The sequence below is a fragment of the Tasmannia lanceolata genome, unplaced genomic scaffold (assembly GCF_043159265.1).
Source record: "Tasmannia lanceolata isolate RefF3 unplaced genomic scaffold, GAP_Taslan_0.1 ptg000015l, whole genome shotgun sequence".
NCBI classification, from domain to species: domain Eukaryota; kingdom Viridiplantae; phylum Streptophyta; class Magnoliopsida; order Canellales; family Winteraceae; genus Tasmannia; species Tasmannia lanceolata.
In genome coordinates, this window is record NW_027518692.1 from 49,512,856 (window position 1) to 49,532,312 (window position 19,457).

Here is a 19,457-nt window from a genome sequence, read left to right on the forward strand (position 1 = left end):
AGGAGAACACTACTAAAACAGGATCCCATGCCGAAAATATAGAAGGGGTGAAAATGGCCTATCGATTAGGAAATTTTCACTGAGTTTTTTTTTTCTTTTTTCGTGGGGATACGAGCTCACTTCCTTTGTCTTTTGCGCATGTGTAACAGCATGGAATATCATCTTTAACGAAATCCCATTTTGCTAGCAATGCTTGAGTGACGCAGCCATCTCAACTTTCAACAAACCATTCCCTACATCACTATGTGAAGGAGAATCACAACAAAATTTTAATAAGCTGGGCAGCATGTAGGTATCTGTCAATATATAAGATGCGCGTGCTACAGTAAAATAGCATATTACCTCGTATTAGTATTTCAAAATTTCCTGGAGAAAGATTCTATGTACAGTCTGCTTCCTAAGCTAATTGGTATAGTACAAAGCATTTTGATGGGTTACCCATGCGATACACATGTACCAACGTTTTAAACTACAGTTAGTAGCTCAAAGCTTCTAAAGCTTCTGTAATACAAGTATCATTAGGAATCTTGTTGCTTACAAAAACAAACAACTGAAAGATGATTAGATGTACCTGACTCTACTGTCAACCTAAACATGATCTCAACATCAATGAGAAGTTTTCTTCATTACTATAACCCATCTTGAAAAATCCTTCAACTGAAACATTGGAACCATCAGTTGTATTTGTTCTCACTTTGGTCGGAAGATATTTCACCTTCAAACTCACACCAGTTAGATCGATCAAGCAGCAATGGCCAAACGCTATCCTTATCACTTTGGTCGGAAGATATTTCACCTTCAAACTCACACCAGTTAGATCGATCAAGCAGCAATGGCCAAACGCTATCCTTATTCGAAGAAAAATTGAAGCCGAAGGGAGAAATATTGTGTGTGTTAAGTATTCCGGCGTCAAACTGACTTTGGAGTTCGGTATTGCTTGATTTTTCTGTGCAACCGTCAAACATGAGTCCACTACGCCCGAAACTGGTGATGTCTCTTATCTTGTTTTCATGAAATTGGAGATTGAGATGAGTTGGTGAATCTTGCTTGCTATAGAAATCAGGTGATGACAAGCTCTTCCTTCTGAATTGGAAATCGAACCCACTAGATAGTAAGATAGGGTCAAAACTTGGATGGAGTTTCTCCTGAAAGACTCCACTTATGAAACTACTGCAAGGCAGTGAGGGGAAGAGATTGTTCACATCATAATTGTTGCTTAATACAGTATCTTTGGTAAGGGAAAGGTAGTTTTGAGTACAAGACAAGATTGGCGGAAAATTATCAGATTTCTCAGATGGATAATGCCCTTTGTCAAGGATATATCTTCCAACTGGAGAGCACAAAGCGATTGCACCAACCCTTCTGTTAAAATTCCTCCAATAATCATCTTCCAAGGAAATTGGTCCCGCAATTGCAGGATTTACCGTACTATCATTTGCAATAGGCAACTCATGCGCATTCTCCATGTTATCATTCCAACCTAGTAATTGAAGATTGCATTGCTCTCTTGCAAGTTCAATTGCATTTGGATGGTAGATATCACCCAGCTCTGAATTGTTATGTGGGATAAGTGAGTGCTCTGGGGAGTGCCAACAAGAAGGCAAGTTTTTGTGGGCTAAGCAATCCAATTTGGCCAGTGTGTTTCCCAATGTAAAATACCCATATTTATTAAATGAGAACTCTGTGCCCGAATTGATATCAAAAGTAGTTCTTCCACAGTCTCGAACATAATCAAATTGCCTGTCTTCGTACTCAAGACCTTTTTCATGAGCATGCCAGGTTGAAAGAGAGAGCAGATCCTCACTGCACAATAATGATGAGAGGTTTGGCTTGTCTGCCTCCTTACACCAGAGCTCTGGAAAACTTTCTTCTACGTGATGTCTGCCACTAGATGCCATAAGGTTACTTCTTTGAGTTTGAAGCAATTCCTCGGAGTGAAAATCCAAGTCAGGAGAAGAATGTAACTGAGAATTGATGTTTAATTTCACCCCCATTGACCTTGAAAATGCTAAACTCTGCCACAAGATCCATTCTTTCAAATATCAGCAATTCAAGGAAGCTACAATGGGGAATTTAACCATACAATCAATTTAAAAATAAGAACAGGTCAGGTTAAAATTTGGGGAGTGATAAATCGACCACCTATGTGTCTTTCTCTCTCTAACCCAGAGGACAGAGAAAGACACATAGGGGGTCAATTTATCACTGCCCTAAAATTTTAGGAACTTCTAAAATGCCAGATTAAGTGGTGGGCACCTAAAGTTTAAATATATTTTAATAAAATGTGAAGAGCTTACATTGTTTGCATTGCGTTCTATGCCCAGCCGTTGAAGTAATTCTGAAACCAAGTCAGAACTGAACAAATTTCTTGTCAGGTTTCATAAGAACAAAAATCCAAGAGAAAGTAAAAGATCTTATCGATGAAAATGTGTCTAACCCCTTCGAATATAATTCATCAATTTCAAGAGACAAGACTCCTGCAGCTAACTGAAGTAGTTTGATTCGCTTTCTGGAAAAGATGTCTCCGTGCTCGTATTGCAGCTCTGAAAATTGGCAACAATTTCTTAGGAATTTCTCTTTGCATGTTCTAAGCTTTAAAATATGGTGAAAATACATGCATGAAAGTGTTGAAATTACTTATGGAAACTAAATTGATTGTTACACCTGAGTTCCTTGAGGATCCAACTGGTAAAAGAGGTGATTTCATGTCAATAGGTGTACTCTTTTCAATGGGAGGAAAGGGCTCGCATCTGATCATGCCATTCCGTTCTGCATATTTTGCAGATTATGGTCAAGAAGTAACAAAGTTGCATGCTTAAAATATGTAGTAAATACATGCATGAAAGTGTTGAAATTACTTATGGAAAATAAATTGATTGTTACACCTGAGTTCCTTGAGGATCCAACTGGTAAAAGAGGTGATTTCATGTCAATAGGTGTACTCTTTTCAATGGGAGGAAAGGGCTCGCATCTGATCATGTCATTCAGTTCTGCATATTTTGCAGATTATGGTCAAGAAGTAACACAGTTGAATAAAATTAATCTTTTAGGTGACAAATTACAAAACCATTGGTTGGATGCATCAGAAATGAAAGCATTGAATAATTCAAAGAACATAATTGCATGAAAGTTTGGTGATCTTATAAGATGAATACCAAGAGGCTACCTCCAGAGTGACAGCCTACCTCCCGGAGAGTTGCTTGCTCCAAACTTCTTTGAATTGTTGGCTTGTTTAAGTGGCAGAGAAGAATGAAAAGTGGCGCTAGTATCTCCCCGCAATTTCTTATAATATTTGAACTCAGAAGTTTTTGGTTCATCAACTACAAACAAATTTTTTATAGAGATTTACAATTCAAAGAGGACAATCATATGTATCACATTCTTTCACCCATTAATTACAAGAAAAACAAGAAGTTCAAGTAGATGTCCCAATTTATGAAAAGAAACGGAAAATGGGACAGTAAAAAAGATGGCAATAACACATGCATTGTGGCTCATGGACACCTAACAACAACCAGATACAGAGAGAAGTAGGAAACCTACAGGTTTGAGCAAGATTGCTTTCAGCCGGAATTGAAGACACATCTGGTTTTCGACTAATTGCATGAATGGTATCAAGGTCTGCAAACCTTACTCTTTTTATTCTGCTAATACCTATGAAGAAAAAAAACAATCTCAGACTGCATACATATAATTAGCTGCAAAAAATAACTAATTCAGTTTTTATTATCTGCGACCATGATGTTGCAGATGCAGTAGCTTGATTATTAATCTACCAAAACACAATAGACAAATGATTTACATCTTCACACATGCAGCCATAATTGCAAAAAAATTTAAGCTATCTAGATAATGAGCAAAAAAGTCACGCTACAGAAAGGACAAGAAGAGATGAGGCGTCAACATTCTTGAAAAGGTTAAGACATGCAATGGATGCCAGTAAGATGTATAATTCCATATGTACCACATTAGATTTCTGACTTATTGAAATATTGCTTGAATGTGTAAGAATAATTCTCAATGTTAAAACCAGTAATATCGCTTTAACCATCCTCCCATCTGGGCTGCATTAAAGTCTTCGACGGCATACCAAGGATCACTAAGGCTGTGCTCTTTAACATCTCCTGCACTTTTTCCATTGTGGAGACCGAAAAAATTGAAATTTTTTAAACAATGGTGTTCCCCAAGCCCGGCCCATCCGCCTGTCTCCGTCAAACTGTGGCCCTCGGACTCGCTCCGCATGATTCCCTTCTGCCCATTTAGCCCGCTCTGAATAGCAGAAATTAAGCATTGATAAACGCAGCCTAGAGGAAGCCTAATTTACCTCTGACAACTGTCTATACTTTCCATGTGGTTTCTCTATCAAATTCGCTATAGGCCGTATAGAACACCAGTAATTAACAAAGTGAAAAGGGCATTTGGCATTTCGTGCTGATGGATAATACAATAGCAATTGTGTGGAAAGTTTATCAACTGAAATAGCAGAGCATTGAAGAAACAATCCACAACACAAGTATGCCCAGAAAACTTATCAGTAGAAATAGTAGAGCATTGAAGAAACAAAAAAAAAAAAACTCTGGCCCCGTGCCTAGTTCGGGGTCATTCTCAACCTCTCCATATCTATACTCAAGTAAATTTCAGGACCACGTTCCACAAAACAAAACTCGCACCCTTAAGTCCTTAACTAGCTGAGTTAAAAGCTATCCTATCAGTAAGTTGCAACATCAATTTCTCAGACAAATGGTTACCTTTCCCAAGCCCAAATTCACAACCTATCAACTAGCAATTAACTTAAAAGCACTAGCATACCAAACTAGACACATGAATTTCTTGGTTATTGCAATACACCTAGGATCGTCCAAGAAAAAAAAAATACATGTATCAAAAGGTACATTCTAAAAAGCCAGAAAGATATCAAAGTTACACCAATCTAAAGTACATGAAGATTACAAGCAAAAGATCATGCATCACACTATCGCACCGAAATCTAATAGAAAAAATATTCCAGGTTCTTAATTCCAAACCTAACAAACATATGCTTCTAAATCAGCAGGAAATGAGGGGAAAAAAGGGAAAAATTTAAAGAGATAACCTGGGGAATCTCGAAAAACCCTAGAATTCATCAAGTTTTTTGAGCTCCGAACTTGTTCGAAGCCTCTCTGTGACGATCGCCGGATCTGAGAATGATCTTTAATAGAAAAAACTCCTGAATTCTTCTTCATCATCTCCACTAATTTACGATCCGGGGATCATCGAATGAACAAAAAAAAAACCCTAAATCGTAAAAAGAAAGCTCTTTCTTCTGTACCCAATTCGTAGATTGCAGTTGAAGAGAAACAGAAAGATTCGGAGTCGTTTTAGTTGGGCGCGAAACGGATAGAAAATGACGGTTTTGTCCTGAGATAACTAGATGATGCAGGGGGCATTTCCGTCACTCAAGCGGGAGTACCTAATTAGCTACTCCGCGGCCCCCACTGCTGACTGAAGAAAAGGGTCAAGGTCACGTGGGGTCGCTTCATGATGGCCTGCAAGATCAACGGCCTTAATTGCGCTTTCGTCTCCGTTTGGGGCTCTAGAATTGATCGTCACCATCCACGCGCTACAGTTTTTATGGGACTCTTTTTGGCCCATACGGACCACTGTTTTTATGGGCTCTTTCTTAAAAAGCCACTTTTGGGCCCATACTCCACTTATTAGATGATCTAAGATTCTAAGATCTCTATTTCATCAGACTTGATGACTTGCATGCATCAAGTTTGATAATGGCACCACTATGTTTTGATAGTTGCACTAACTCATCTTGTCCTTTTATTATTTAAACAGCTGCCAAAGGTTCTACAATTCAGAAAAAACTCTTAGAAATTAGAAACCAATTAAAAAAGGAAAGTCAAGCTGAGTTTGTTCAATTATTAAAACGTGACAGTGCCAAAATCAGTAGCCTTGTTTGGAGGAATATAATATAATCACCCCCTCTTCCCAAGGCCACCAATTCAAGATAATCTACAAGATCCACTGTCTAGATTACATACGTCTCTTGTAGCCCACAACTGATTTATTGGAGTTGAATTTCTAGAGCCAAGAAAATGATTGCGACTGAATATGGATGGTGGATGGCAAGTCCAATCCGATAGATGAGCAGAAGGGAACTCATGACCATAGGAGAGAGTTAGGGTGATGGTCTCCCAATTGACACTCTTCCTCTCTATCAGAGAGGGCGGACTCATCAACCCTTCCTTTTTAGCACATATGTGACTGGATGACTTTTCTTATTCCCAAGATATTTCTATCACATGTGGTGACAGTTGCTTTATTTGCCAACAGCTTCTCTTGAAAAGTTTTTCCATCTCCTCAACCGGGAGACTATTTCACTTCCAGTCATAACCTGTATATTAGATCCATTCCTAATCAATCAAGGGCCAATGGAGAAAATTCTCATCGTCAGACCCGCAGGCTTTGCATCCTCATTGTGGCCACCACCACCAATCATTCACACCAACCTAAGACAACTAAACTCGCACTAGGTGGTATATTGTGGACCACTTTATGAGCCACCCACACCAAGTTGGTTCTGGTTCACCAACTAATGTGACAAGCCCATCCTCTCTCAATGTTTTCAATATGCACATGCCATGAGATTGGTAAAGACACCCAGATAGAAATCAGTTTTTATTACAAAATACTAGACATAATATAATTTATTAATCAACGCATGTATACTTGAATACGTGTATGGGGTTTATCACATGATGATCATCACCATCTCAGATATACGATACAAGGCTGATGGCTACAAGATCCAACAACAACAAAGAGAAGTAAATTGATAATTTCATATACCATTTCTCATATCCCCTCCAAAGCAAACATGGTGAAAATTTTATTGAAAAATTGACACCCACGTCAGATTTTCTTACCCAAAGAGTAAAATTCATAAGGATTGTTACAGTCGTAGTCTGCTGAGGGCAAAAACAAAATTTTCTACCCACCTCACTATATTTACATCAACGGTTGGCCTCCTAAAAACAAAAAACAAAAAAACTCAGAACACATATTTACACCCATTAGGAAAACTGATACACTGGAGAGGAACCAACCTCTCAAAATTCTAAACTTTTATTTTCTGTTCAATTGATTATATATACATCACCGAGTTTGAATCACTGCCATTTCTGCTGTGAGGATTCTAATAATCCATGCCGCCCATGCCACCACCCATTGATGGAACTTCCTTCTCATCTTTTGGGAGTTCAACAACAACAGCCTCAGTTGTAGTCATCAATGAAGAGACACTGCAACAAAATGAAATGGAGGCTAAATGTTAAAAGCCTGATGGAGGTGTGGTTACTAGTTTACTGCTACCCATAAAAGATCAGATTTGGAAAGATCACACAGAAATCTATCAAAGAGAATATTAAAGTACAAGGGGTTTGCTACATGCCTACATCCGAGTTTCATAAACATCAGAAGCTCAATGAGGGAACGAGTAGTAACATAACAATTCATGGTGAGGGTTTAATGACCCTCTTCTCCATTGTTTAAATCACAGTTTAAAAACTCTTCAAACCATTCATCAACATGCCCAAGTTGCCCGAGTCGACTAGGTTTTACCCATGGTTTCGGATTTTGACCGGTGTCACGTACATTGAATCAAAATGTTACAAGATTTCCCGTTTTCACCCTTATTTACAAAATTTCTACTGAAATGACCGAAATTTCCACCGAAATAGCCGACATTTTAAATTTTACATGATTTTGCCCGAAATTTCCACCAAAACCGACATTTAAAACTTTGGTTTTACCTTTTGCAAAGCTCGTCTGAGAAATAATTTTGGCTTGCCGAGTCAAACAACAAAACTGTTCTGACTCACTTGAGTAAATGAAAAATTGACAGCATCAACCACTGACTCACCCAAGATGACTTGTTTTTACCTTGCCCAAGTTCTCGCCCAAGTCCGAGTTATTAAATATTGGGTTTATTACAGCACTACTATAGTGTTCTTCCGCAAGAATGTCCCTTTCATCCCAAACCCAACCAATGCATGTTGCAAACATCTAGTTTGATATTGAAATAAATGCGTAAAATAGAATTGATTACCTTGCAGCATCCACCAAAGCAGTTCTAATTACTTTCACCGGGTCAATGATCCCTGCCTTATTCATGTCCACGTATTCACCTGATTATCAATAGGTCCAAAAGAAAATAGAGGTTACAAACCCATGCACAAAAACTTACAAGAAACTCTAAAAAATAAACAATTAAAAGAAAGAATTGTCACAGGAAAGTCCACCTTTGGCTGCATCATATCCAAGATCAGGGTCATCCTGCTCCAATAGTTTGCCAACAACTACAGCCCCTTCAACTCCCGCATTGGAAGCAATTGTGTACACTGGTGTCTGAAGTTCGATACACAAGATCCTCTTTAATTTCAAAATCAAATTAAATACAACTACTAGAAAATTCCCTAAAATCTAGATAAATGAGTGCGCAGTAAAGTTTGAACCTTGAGAGCATTCTGAATGATTTGGACTCCAACCTTCTGATCAAAGTTAGCAGTATCCAGCTTTGACAGCTCCTTTGATGCATAAAGAAGAGCAACACCACCACCTGTAAAGAAAGTCACCTTGTTGACTTTGAAGTCTTTAGGCAACAACAATGACCTCATACTACAAAAGACCAAGGACAATGAGGGTACCTGGTACAATGCCCTCTTCAACAGCGGCCTTGGTTGCATTGAGAGCATCAGTCACCCTATCCTTTTTTTCTGCAACCTCGGTTTCACTAGCTCCTCCAATCTGCAAAAATGAATACATCTAGCAATAAATATCTTCAAAAAATTCACTTATTTAAACTGTAACCTTTGGGGATGGTGCAAATAAAGTTATATCAACTAACGAGAGCATAAATGCATTTTGTTTCAACATTCGGAATAAGTCAGATTACCGAGGCACAAGTTTAAACGAAAAGGCTGCAAATATGTACTTATATAATGGGAAAACTTGGATGGCCCAAAGGTTATGTAAAGCCTTGTAAATGTGAAATTCCTTTACCATTAAATACCTTAGTATACATGTAAATTTCTCAATATCTATTCTATACCTTACGGATGTCGGTTTCTTTACAACTACTAAAACCTTGCATTTTTAAGCTCTAGCCCTATTTTTACATCATAAAAAATTAGTAATAAAAGCACGTATTATTAGTGCAAATAATGTTTGCACATAGGACACCTTTTTCTTGTATCAATAAACTTAGAAAATCATAGGGCATTTCTCTAATCAAGTTACTAAGGATGCACAAGTATGAAAATTTAATGAAGGGAAAGTCAACCTTTAGAACAGCAACACCACCAGAAAGCTTTGCCAACCTTTCTCTCAGCTTCTCCTTATCATAATCTGAAGTGCTCGCTTCAATTAACGACCTCAGCTGTCAGACAATAAACACATTAGCCTCAATGCAATCATCCAATTCAAACAACAATAGAAATAACTCCAAATTGTACAGTTACACAAAACTTGGTAGAGATGATTTGTTCATTGACTACCAAGCAAAGGTGACCAGACACATGAAGAACACAAACCTGCTCACGCCTCTCCTCAATAGCCTTCTTATCCCCAGCCCCGTCAAGAATGACTGTGTCATCTTTAGAGGTAATTGCCTACAATTTTATAAGTCACATAGTTAGCCACATATAAAGACCAATGCTGTTGCTACTAATTGAAATATAAAAGGTCATTCTGACTCTTGATTGAGCGCCTTTAATGTTGGAAAAAAGCCTTGATAACCAAAACAAAGAGAGGTCACTAAATCCACAGGTTGCTGAGACATCTTTATCAAGGCTCTGTGACTAGAAACTAAGCAGGTAAGCAAGAGTGAAAGACAACTCGAAGTAAAATAAGTGCAACAAATAAAGAGAACAAGAAAAAATGGGACGATTCTCCCCATTATATTTCAATTTGGGAAATAAGACATCGATTTTGATCATTTAAGTTTTGAAGATAATTAAACTTCAGATAAGATGCAATTTAATAATCATTCAGAAACATTCATAAAAATAACCAGAGTTTAAAAGAAAAACACACCGGAGATAACTCACCTTTTTACATGAGCCTAGCATATCTGGCTCCACCTTTTCAAGGTTCATACCGAGATCTTCAGTTATGACCTATGACCAATGGAAGAAATAAGTAATATTTAATTAATAAACAAGAAATTGACCGGAGTTCAGATATTTAGAAAATATAAAATTAGAAGAATGAATCCACCTGTCCTCCCGTGAGAATAGCCAGGTCCTGCAAATAGGCCTTCCTATTTTCTCCAAAACCGGGTGCTTTAATAGCACAGACCTATCAATACACCATTCACCCCAATTAGATCACTAGGCGTTAAAAGAACACAATTGCAAACAGATAGAAATATTATTTTACCAAGAAACTAATTCTTCTAAAGCACATGGAAAGCAGATGTGACCTTAATTCCAGCACGAAGCTTATTCAGAATGAGAGTTGCCAATGCATCACTTTCTATATCTTCAGCAATGATCAATAAAGGTCTTTGTGTCTGCAAATATGCAATAAATTACAGTTGATCTAACAGAAGCTGTTAGGCCACTTGGTTGCAAGGATTGAAATTTCGGTGAAAATCTTAAAATTTCGGCCTCGGTATTAAATTTCGGTCCTGGCCAAAATCCAAAATTTTATTTCGGCCGAAATTTAAAACTATGCTTGGTTGGGTAAATTTGAACATAACTCCTAAAGAACAGATACCTTTAGTGCCAATTCTAATAGTTTCACAACTGCATTTATGCTTGAGATCTTCTTCTCATATGTTAAAATTAAAGGGTCATCAAGCTCCTGTCAACACGGAAAATCAATAATGTTATAATGTCGCGGCAGCATAAAGGCGCCATAATGAAAAACCTGTCAAGTTTGTATGGAAAAAAAATCCAGAAAATACAGCCCCCAAAACAAGCTCTAAAAAATATGTTTCCTCCTATCCCATAAGAACAAAGGTAGACTTGAATTTGTACCCTTGGCGAAAAACTCATCCAGAGAAACCAAAATGCTTACACATTTCTGGTTCTTATGATTAGTGATGAAATAGGGGGATATATAGCCCCTATCCAGTTTCATTCCCTCGACAACTTCCAATTCATTGTACAGAGTCTTCCCATCCTGCAAAAATTTAGCAAGCAATATCAGATGAACACATCACTATGACTAATTAATAACTAGATAACTCAAATTAATAACTAAATAAAAATCATTTGCTGAAAACAAGAAGTTTCACAAAGTTTTCTACAGGAGTGATCATGTGTCAAGTGTCAACAATTCTAATATTTGCATGGAGAAAAACAATCCAGAATGAAAATAAAGTTTTCTACAAGAGTGATCATGTATCAGCAATTCTAATATTTGCATGGAGACAAACAATCCAGAATGAAAATGGATTCTTTGGGGGCAATAGAAAACTCAAATTACATGATCGAAGGCCTGAAACCAAAGGTATCCCTTATTTAGGAGAGAGTAGATAAAACGTCTAAAGACACGGCACTGAACAGTCTAGGATAATGTTGCCCCGACAAAGTTACAAAAAACCAAATCAGCCAGTTTTGCCTCTTTTGGCCAACCAATAAAAAGAAATGCCAGTCAAATCTGTCCAAGTTACTGGTAATACAAAACATTTTATTCACATTAGCATAAGGGGAAAAGCCATGCCAACACAAGTAGGTACCAGGCAAAGAAAAGTAATATGCAAAAAAAAAAAAAAAATCCAAACTCCAGATGAATCTACATTTTCCACACACTACTATAAGTTGAAATACCAATTGTTTAACTTACAGCGATAGTGATGACCCCCTCTTTGCCAACTTTCTCCATAGCTTTTGCTATTAACTCACCAATCTCTCTTTCTCCATTTGCTGATATAGTAGCAACCTTTTTGAAACAAATAAATGTTGCAGTTCAGAGAATTAAGAATCAAGGCCCTATGTTTGTTTTTTTTGGATTGATTCCATCCAAATTAACTATAACCATATCATTTCCATCTACATCGTGGAAAGAAATAAAAGTTCTCAAGAAATTTTTTTTCATCGGAAATGTTATTCTTTCAACCCAAACAGGGCATAGCTTTCTTAATCGTGCACCCAAAAGTGTTTTGGGCCCTTAAGAAAGGGCCCATATGATAGGGGTTCTTATTGGGTCTGGCAACCCAAGAATCAAGACCATATTACCAGTTGAAAACTTAGCTAAACTACTGGAAAAAAATCAGAATTTATTCACTGATATGAACACCAACAACAAGTCCACAGCCCACAGCATAAATGCCTCTTCACACAATTAAGCAAGAAATACATAGCAAAAAGACGTAGCTTCACATAAGACAAACTATTATCTTATTAAAAGAGAACATTAACCTGTGCTATCTCCTCTGACGTGCTAATCATGTGTGCTCTGTTCTTCAAGTAGGTAACGACATAATCAACGGCCATTGTGATTCCACGCCTGAGATCCATTGCATTCATTCCAGCTGCCACTGACTTGCACCCTTCAGCAAATATTGCACGAGTGAGGATTGTGGCGCAAGTGGTACCTGTAGACAAATCATCACCCCTAAAATCAGCCATTTTCATCACATCCAGGTCGGGCTAGACATAGTTTCACGATGAAGGTGCAACACTTCTACTCGTAAAGGACTTAGTCCCAAGGTTTTAAATTTTGGTTTCAGCCTCCACGGAAATGGAAACGTTTTGGTTACGGTTTGAACTTTCAGTGGAAAGCCTGTAAAATCACGAAAATGTGCTATGTAAGATATACAACTATAGTATACCACTAATGCACTTACGATTTTGATTTTAATATGCGTTTTGATTATGGTATCGTTCCAGTGGGGAAGGAAATTGAAACATTTCGGTCGTTTCGTGCCAGTTTCGATGGAAATTTAAAACCATGCTTGGTCTAAAGCAAAACAGGATCAACTAGGGCAAGTAACCCAGGTGAATTATACAAGCCTTTTGTTGACTTAATAGGGGATAATCAATCCAAGACAATTTGGGCGAATCAATGTTTGACACAAGTTTCTAAACATAGAATGACTCCACAAAAGCAGCCAAAATTGAATGTGTTCCGGTAATTAAAAACTCAGACTCGGATGAGAACTTGGCCAAGGAAAAAATGAGCCAACTTAGGAAAGTCAATGATTGGCGTAGTTATCTTTTCATTGATTCGTGTAGTTTTTAATCAGTGATGCGTAAAATGACGTGCACGTAAGGGTAGTTGACCCAGAAATAAAAAAACTTGTGTAGATGCCCCGTATTGACAACTTATTTTATATTAGCACTTGATACTATTGTTTTTCACCCACCCAATACTATCATCCTTGTGCAAAAATTAAATGAATCTAACAAAAGAAAACGAGAGCTACTATGAAGACGCATGCATGACAAGGAGCTTCCTAACAGCCCTCCCAATTACCCAAATTACCCAACAATACATTAATAGCTTTTTTTTTGGAAAGAATACAATCTCTTCGATAAAATGACAGGCATGCCCATAATTAGGTACACATGTATATATTAGGAGGGCTGTTTGGGACAACCTTGACACAAGTGTGTCTCCATATCATTTTCCAAAGAAAAAATATGATTAAGAAGAATCTTGAATAAGTGGCATTCTTTTACAAAGTTGAGGCAGGTATAAGGAGAAGGCAAAACATAGATCCAATCATGGTGGGCTACATTGATTCTGATAATGGACAGATTGACGCAAAAGAAAAAAAAAATCTCTTCTCCATTCTGACCTCAATTGGTGTGATGCTAAAGAGTGGGTCTCTGATGCTATTGCATGTAGGTTTTCCTCTAGATCAAGCTGGTGTACCACTGCTACCTTCACTATTATTGACAATCAATAGAAAGTTTATTTTAAATTCTAATTCTCAGCCTAAAGAGAAAGAGTAATAATCTGCTAAGTATGTAAAATTACATATTTATAAATGTTAAGTTACTAATTTTGCAAACATTTCCCTCGGACTCTAGTTTAAGTTTTAATATGTGCATATTATGTAGGTTAGAGGCAAAGGTGGAGGTTGCACCAAATGTTACTCTCATAGATAAGAAACATGATGAAGAGGGTGAAGATGATTAGGGCATCCATACATGAGTGAAGAGGACAACGATGACGAGGTGATTATGAAGGCCTAGATTCTCGAGGATACGACAGTTTTATTAGACAAATTTCTTTGAATCCTAATTTTTTATTTGTGGGATGGAATGAGCCAAACTTCTAAGTTGTATTTAGTTGGCTATTTGCAAACTCACGGAATTAATCCATTCATCGAATTCTTGAAAGTTTGACACAACTTTTTGTGGTGCTTGAAGACCTAGATTCTTGAGAAAGTGAAGGTTTTATTAGATATATTTCTTTGAATTATAAGTTTTGATTCGTGGGATGGGATGAGCCAATCTTATAAGTTGTATGTGGTTTGCTATTTGCAAACTCATGGGACTGAGCCATTCATTGACTTCTTGAGAGTTTGACACATTTTTTTTGTGGCACTTGTTATTAACATATTATTAAGGGAAAAATACAGATACACCCCCTCAACTATGGCCAAATTCCACTTCTAACCCCGTGGTATCGAAGGTGCCAAAGACACCCCCTCAACTTTCTGACATTTTTAAGTAGACCCCCTCCGTTGACGGTCCATTAGTTTAACCTGACGGAATGAATAAAACTAACCATGGTTAATATTTTGAGGACATAAATACCCTCGCCACTGGTTTTAAGCCATTTGCAGAGGGATTAGGGTTACGTCATTTCCCGCCGCCGTCGCCTCCACCACAAACAATGAAACCCCACTCCATGGCTACATCAAACCCCACATTTCAAGAAAAAAACACTGATAAAAACAAAAAAAGATCTAAAATATTAGGGTTTCTGTGCAAAACATGACAATGATGTGAATGAAGACAAATAAAACCCCTACATCGAGGGTTTGTGCTGATAAATAAACAAGGGTTTGAATCAAACCTTAATTTTCAGTTTTCAGGTATGGAAACTCTAATTTTTAGTTGGGGAAGACGGGGGCATTATAGTCATTTCATCCTCTCCGTCCACTCCGTCACGTTAAAAAAGCCCACGGATAGTTTAGGGGGTGTCTATGGTAACTTCGAAACCACGGGGTTAGAAGTGGAATTTGGCCATAGTTGAGGGGGTGTATCTGTATTTTTCCCTATTATTAATGAATTGTAACATAGGTTTACAATTGCATTATCTTTTATTTTATTTTTGAGATCTACTAATTAGACAATCTCGTCTTGATGAACAAAAAACAGCCACAATCCAATGCACAAATGGCATGTGCGTTGGTGATCGGGATAGGTAATCTAATAGGCCAACCTAGTGGGGTCTACGTCAAATGCTTAACGGAGATCTTATTTTCAAGATTGGAACATGCAAAAATCAATGGCTTAATAGAATCCTTAAGACGTCTTTTTCATCATGCTTGATCGAAGGTCTATAATTATTCAATGGGGTCGGATAAAGGGAAATAGGCCAAACTTCTTATTGTAGTACACGTGGAAGTGAGTACATGTCATACTTGGTCATTTTCCTAAACGAAAAAACAATGTCTTAAAAGATATTTATATTGTTTTTATTCGTAGTTGAATTAAGACCTATGCTGGAATTATAACCACAGTTTGAGGACACCAGAGGAGGAGGATGGCCTCTTCTTGGACACCCTACATGTGAGAAGACTGCACAGGTAGAGGCCGTCCCGCCCACGATGTCCTCCTGCGGCATCCTGCCAACACTTCTCTTGTATTGTTTGCTTGCTAATCTTATACTACTAATTTTATTTACTTAAAAAAAAAAGCTTTTTTAGGCTTACACCTCAAAAGAACTTTGAGGGTAACAACTCACCTCATAGGCTCATACCTATGCAATTTTAAACACTAATATGTATACACATAAGATTGCCTCGAAGAGGAAAAACAACTACGACAAAACCCTTATATGAAGCAATAAAAACTTACCATCCCCGGCAACATCATTGGTTTCATTAGCAACCTGCTTTACAAGACTCGCCCCCACATTCTTAACTCTGTCTTTGAACTCAATACTTCTCGCAACAGTCACACCATCTTTTGTCACTTTGGGTGCACCAAAGCTTTGCTCTAATACCACATTACGACCCTTCAAAACCCAAACATTCAACAATTTGAGACCTCAACAATAAACAAATCAAAAGAAAATGAAAAAAATCTGAATTCACATTGACACGCCAACACGTATTTGTATTTAAAAAATAACGTCTAGACAATTAAAAAAAGAAAGGTGAAAAATATACATACGAAAGAAAAATCAACAACCCCCACCCAACGTTCATTTGCAATAAACAAAACAAAACCAAAGGACAAATTGAGGATGAAACAGAACAGAATGCAATTATATGACCCTAAATAGAAGATAAAGAAAAACAAATGTCCTCCTTGTTGGGGTTCCACACAAAAGCTATTATCCCATAGGCCACAACGGTAAAAACATGTGAATGTGGATGGGTTATAACTTATAAGGGAATGGGAACCCTCCCTCTAACGGCTAGCTTTTAGGGGTGAGTTCTACCTGGTTTAAATTCCTACAAATGGTATCAAAGCTCAAGGCGTGGTAACCCCGATTTGCCTCCGAGGGCGGAAAAGTCCCTCGGGGAAGATCTCAGAAACCCCGGTGTAGTATCTCGTGGTTCCCACGTTGCTGCCACGTGGAGGGGCGCGATTGTCCATGTTGCTTCCGCGTGGAGGGGGATATTGCTGGGGTTCCATGCAAAAGAAATTATCCCCAATCGGTAAAAACATGTGGAGGATGTGGATGGGTTATAAGGGAATGGGCACCCTCCTTCTAATGGCTAGCTTTTAGGGGTGAGTTACACCCGGTTTAAATTCCTACACTCCTCTTGAAGAAAACAAAATAATTGTTACCACTAAATAGTACAAAACTTGAAATTCCATTCTAGACATTTAAATTAACCAAGAAAAATGTGAATGAATTAAAAGTTTTTTAAATATTGTAAATGAATTAACTGGTAGATAGCATATATATAGGCCTCCTGCAAAATTCCCAGCAAGGTTTAAGCATATGTTTTGTGGACACGGACACAAGTGTCGCGAGTGTTGGACATGTCAAACCCCCAAAATTTCAACAGGGATACAAGGTGTCTGAGAAGGCAATCCCTAAAAATCTAGAAATAGTGATACGGCCATCCATGTACTTACTTATAAAATTACTGATTACCATCATAATTTGTATAATATGGTATTTATTTAACTCATATTTGTTGTTATATCCCCTCTCCTAAACCTAAAATCCTAAACAAACTCTTATTCCAATATTCTATCCATTGAATCCTATTGGTCTTCCTTTCTCGCTGCATATTTGGAGACCGAAAAAACTAGATTAAATTGATGAATGCGATACAATGAGCATATCAGACAGCAGGTGTATAATTGAATTTTGAAATAAGTTTATCTATGAACATATGCTTACTCATAACAGTATCGAGTAAATCATTTATCTTGTTTTGAATCCACATTCTTGACTAAACCTTCTTATGTGAATTAGTCTTGAATCCAAGATCATCTGTCTAATCAAATGGAAATCATAAGGGCAGACTTCTTTTTGATACGTGTACCTGATCACTAATTTATATACATATACATATACATATGTGTGTGTGTGTGCGTGCATGTGCGTGCTTGCTTGCTAAACCCAAACATGTCTCTCAATCATACATTTGGGGACTTCAAAATTTAAAAAAAAAAAAAAAAAACACTTTGTAAAACAATTAAAGCATGCTGCAGCACTATCAATACATTTGAAGGGGCTACATCATCAGTATAAATAAATAATTAACAACACAATAATTGCAATTACAAAGTGGAAAACAATTATAACCTTAGGTCCCATAGTGACTTTCACGGCATCAGCAAGCTCTTCAACACCCTTAAGCATCAAAGTGCGAGCTTCAACCCCGAATTTGATGTCTTTCGCCGCATAGTATCTGCTCCAACTCAACTGACTACCAATCTATACAGAAAAGTAGCACATAACATTAAAAGCACAAACTAAATTAACAACCCAGTTCACCAAAACACTCAAAATAATGAATTACAAAGAATCAAAGATACCAAGAAAAATAAAACCCAAGTCTTACCTGCTGACTGCTGTTTCTAGTAATCCTACAAAATAGAAAAAAAACCAATGAATGAGAGAGAACCCAGAAAAGAAAATTGAAAGGAGATTAAAACATAAGAAAACTAGAAAGGATGAAACATCATTTTGTCATTTTTTTTTTTGTTCTTCTTGTTAAAGTATAAAAGATTAAATACTGCCTTTCTCCAACAGCTTGAGCTATTGGAGAAGTTGGTAAGTTAACATGGTATCAGAGCAAATGCCTGGGTTCAAACCTCCTTGATAGCAAAATCCACATGCAATGGCTAAACCCAAAAGTGGGGCCACATGTGCCACGTGTAGGCCAACCCTAGAAAGTGGGGCCACACGTGAGGGGGAGTGTTAAAGTATAAAAGATTAAATACTGCCTTTCTCCAACAGCTTGAGCTATTGGAGAAGTTGGTAAGTTAACACTTCTTACCTGGCTTTGGAAGTAAGGCTTGTTGCAACGCGATACATGATGGATAGACGAATATGGTTTTAGGAATTTAAGAACAAAATGGGAAAAGATAACAGGTGGGTTAGGATTTTACGAGAGTGGGCTTCCATGGACAGAGTGGTCTGAAAGAGAACAGGCTTAAATTGGGCGCGGGCGGGTTCTAGACAGATGAAACAGTCTAGAAGTGCCTTGTAGGTTTGGATGGCAAGAATTTTGTGAAAAAAGTTTAGAGAGGAAAAAATTTTCTGAATACGTGAAAGTGTTTCTAGTCATCATTCACTAGTTCGCCGATAGACCTGGCAAAAGTGACCCGTGCCCGTGGGTCGACCCGGCCCACCCGCAAATTTGCGGGCACGGGTCTAAGTTTTCGTGACCCGTCAAAAACCAACCCGCGGGTGACCCAACCCGCAAAAACACGGGTCGGGTCAGGTCAACCCGCAGGCACCCGCATTTTTACAGTATTTTTTAATCTTTTTGAGAATGTTATCATCACTGCTGTTTGTTTTTTATGAGTAACTCCTCACTTTATAAAAAGTACGGTATGTCCTGCACCGTAGGATTATCCAAAGTTCCAAACCGTCCATTAGATGGGCCATACCCTAAATAGGTTATGCCCCAAAATTATTTCCATCGGTTGATTCTAACCCTCCGATCTATAGAGGGTTAGGATCAACCCTCTAACATTCAGATTGGAGGGATAGGATCATCCTATGAAAATGATTTTTGGAGCATAACCTATTTAGGCTATGGCCCAACTAATGGACGGTTTGGATCATCCTATGGTGTGGGCCATACA

At 37.8% G+C, this 19,457-nt stretch overlaps 2 protein-coding genes across 7 annotated transcripts; both read right to left on the bottom strand.

Annotated features, from left to right (window-relative positions):
* Positions 1-331: 331 nt before the first annotated feature.
* LOC143892180 (uncharacterized) lies at positions 332-5,357 on the bottom strand. 3 transcript variants are annotated; one of them, XM_077396629.1, is made up of 8 exons: positions 5,093-5,357; positions 3,544-3,654; positions 3,186-3,320; positions 2,886-2,990; positions 2,665-2,769; positions 2,438-2,543; positions 2,298-2,355; positions 332-2,015 (listed from the first exon to the last, which is right to left on the bottom strand). In XM_077396629.1, the coding sequence occupies exons 1-8, from the start codon at positions 5,223-5,225 to the stop codon at positions 675-677; spliced, it is 2,094 nt and encodes a 697-aa protein (XP_077252744.1). In that variant the 5' UTR covers positions 5,226-5,357; the 3' UTR covers positions 332-674. The 3 variants fall into 3 exon arrangements, with proteins under 3 accessions (XP_077252744.1, XP_077252745.1, XP_077252746.1); XM_077396630.1 differs by having other exon boundaries at positions 3,167-3,320; positions 5,093-5,230; XM_077396631.1 differs by lacking the exons at positions 3,544-3,654; positions 5,093-5,357 and having other exon boundaries at positions 3,156-3,305.
* Positions 5,358-6,853: 1,496 nt separating this feature from the next.
* Positions 6,854-18,936, bottom strand: LOC143892181 (chaperonin CPN60-2, mitochondrial-like). 4 transcript variants are annotated; one of them, XR_013255445.1, is made up of 19 exons: positions 18,644-18,935; positions 18,206-18,230; positions 17,947-18,078; positions 16,032-16,191; positions 12,414-12,589; positions 11,839-11,934; positions 11,068-11,172; positions 10,765-10,851; positions 10,469-10,558; positions 10,264-10,344; positions 10,095-10,163; positions 9,579-9,656; positions 9,329-9,424; positions 8,694-8,793; positions 8,502-8,605; positions 8,289-8,394; positions 8,096-8,174; positions 7,095-7,289; positions 6,854-7,016 (listed from the first exon to the last, which is right to left on the bottom strand). XR_013255445.1 is itself a non-coding variant. In XM_077396633.1 (19 exons), the coding sequence occupies exons 1-18, from the start codon at positions 18,679-18,681 to the stop codon at positions 7,184-7,186; spliced, it is 1,728 nt and encodes a 575-aa protein (XP_077252748.1). In that variant the 5' UTR covers positions 18,682-18,935; the 3' UTR covers positions 6,854-7,016; positions 7,143-7,183. The 4 variants fall into 4 exon arrangements, 3 of the variants coding, with proteins under 3 accessions (XP_077252748.1, XP_077252747.1, XP_077252749.1); XM_077396633.1 differs by having other exon boundaries at positions 7,143-7,289; XM_077396632.1 differs by having other exon boundaries at positions 6,854-7,289.
* Between the last annotated feature and the right edge of the window lie 521 nt (positions 18,937-19,457).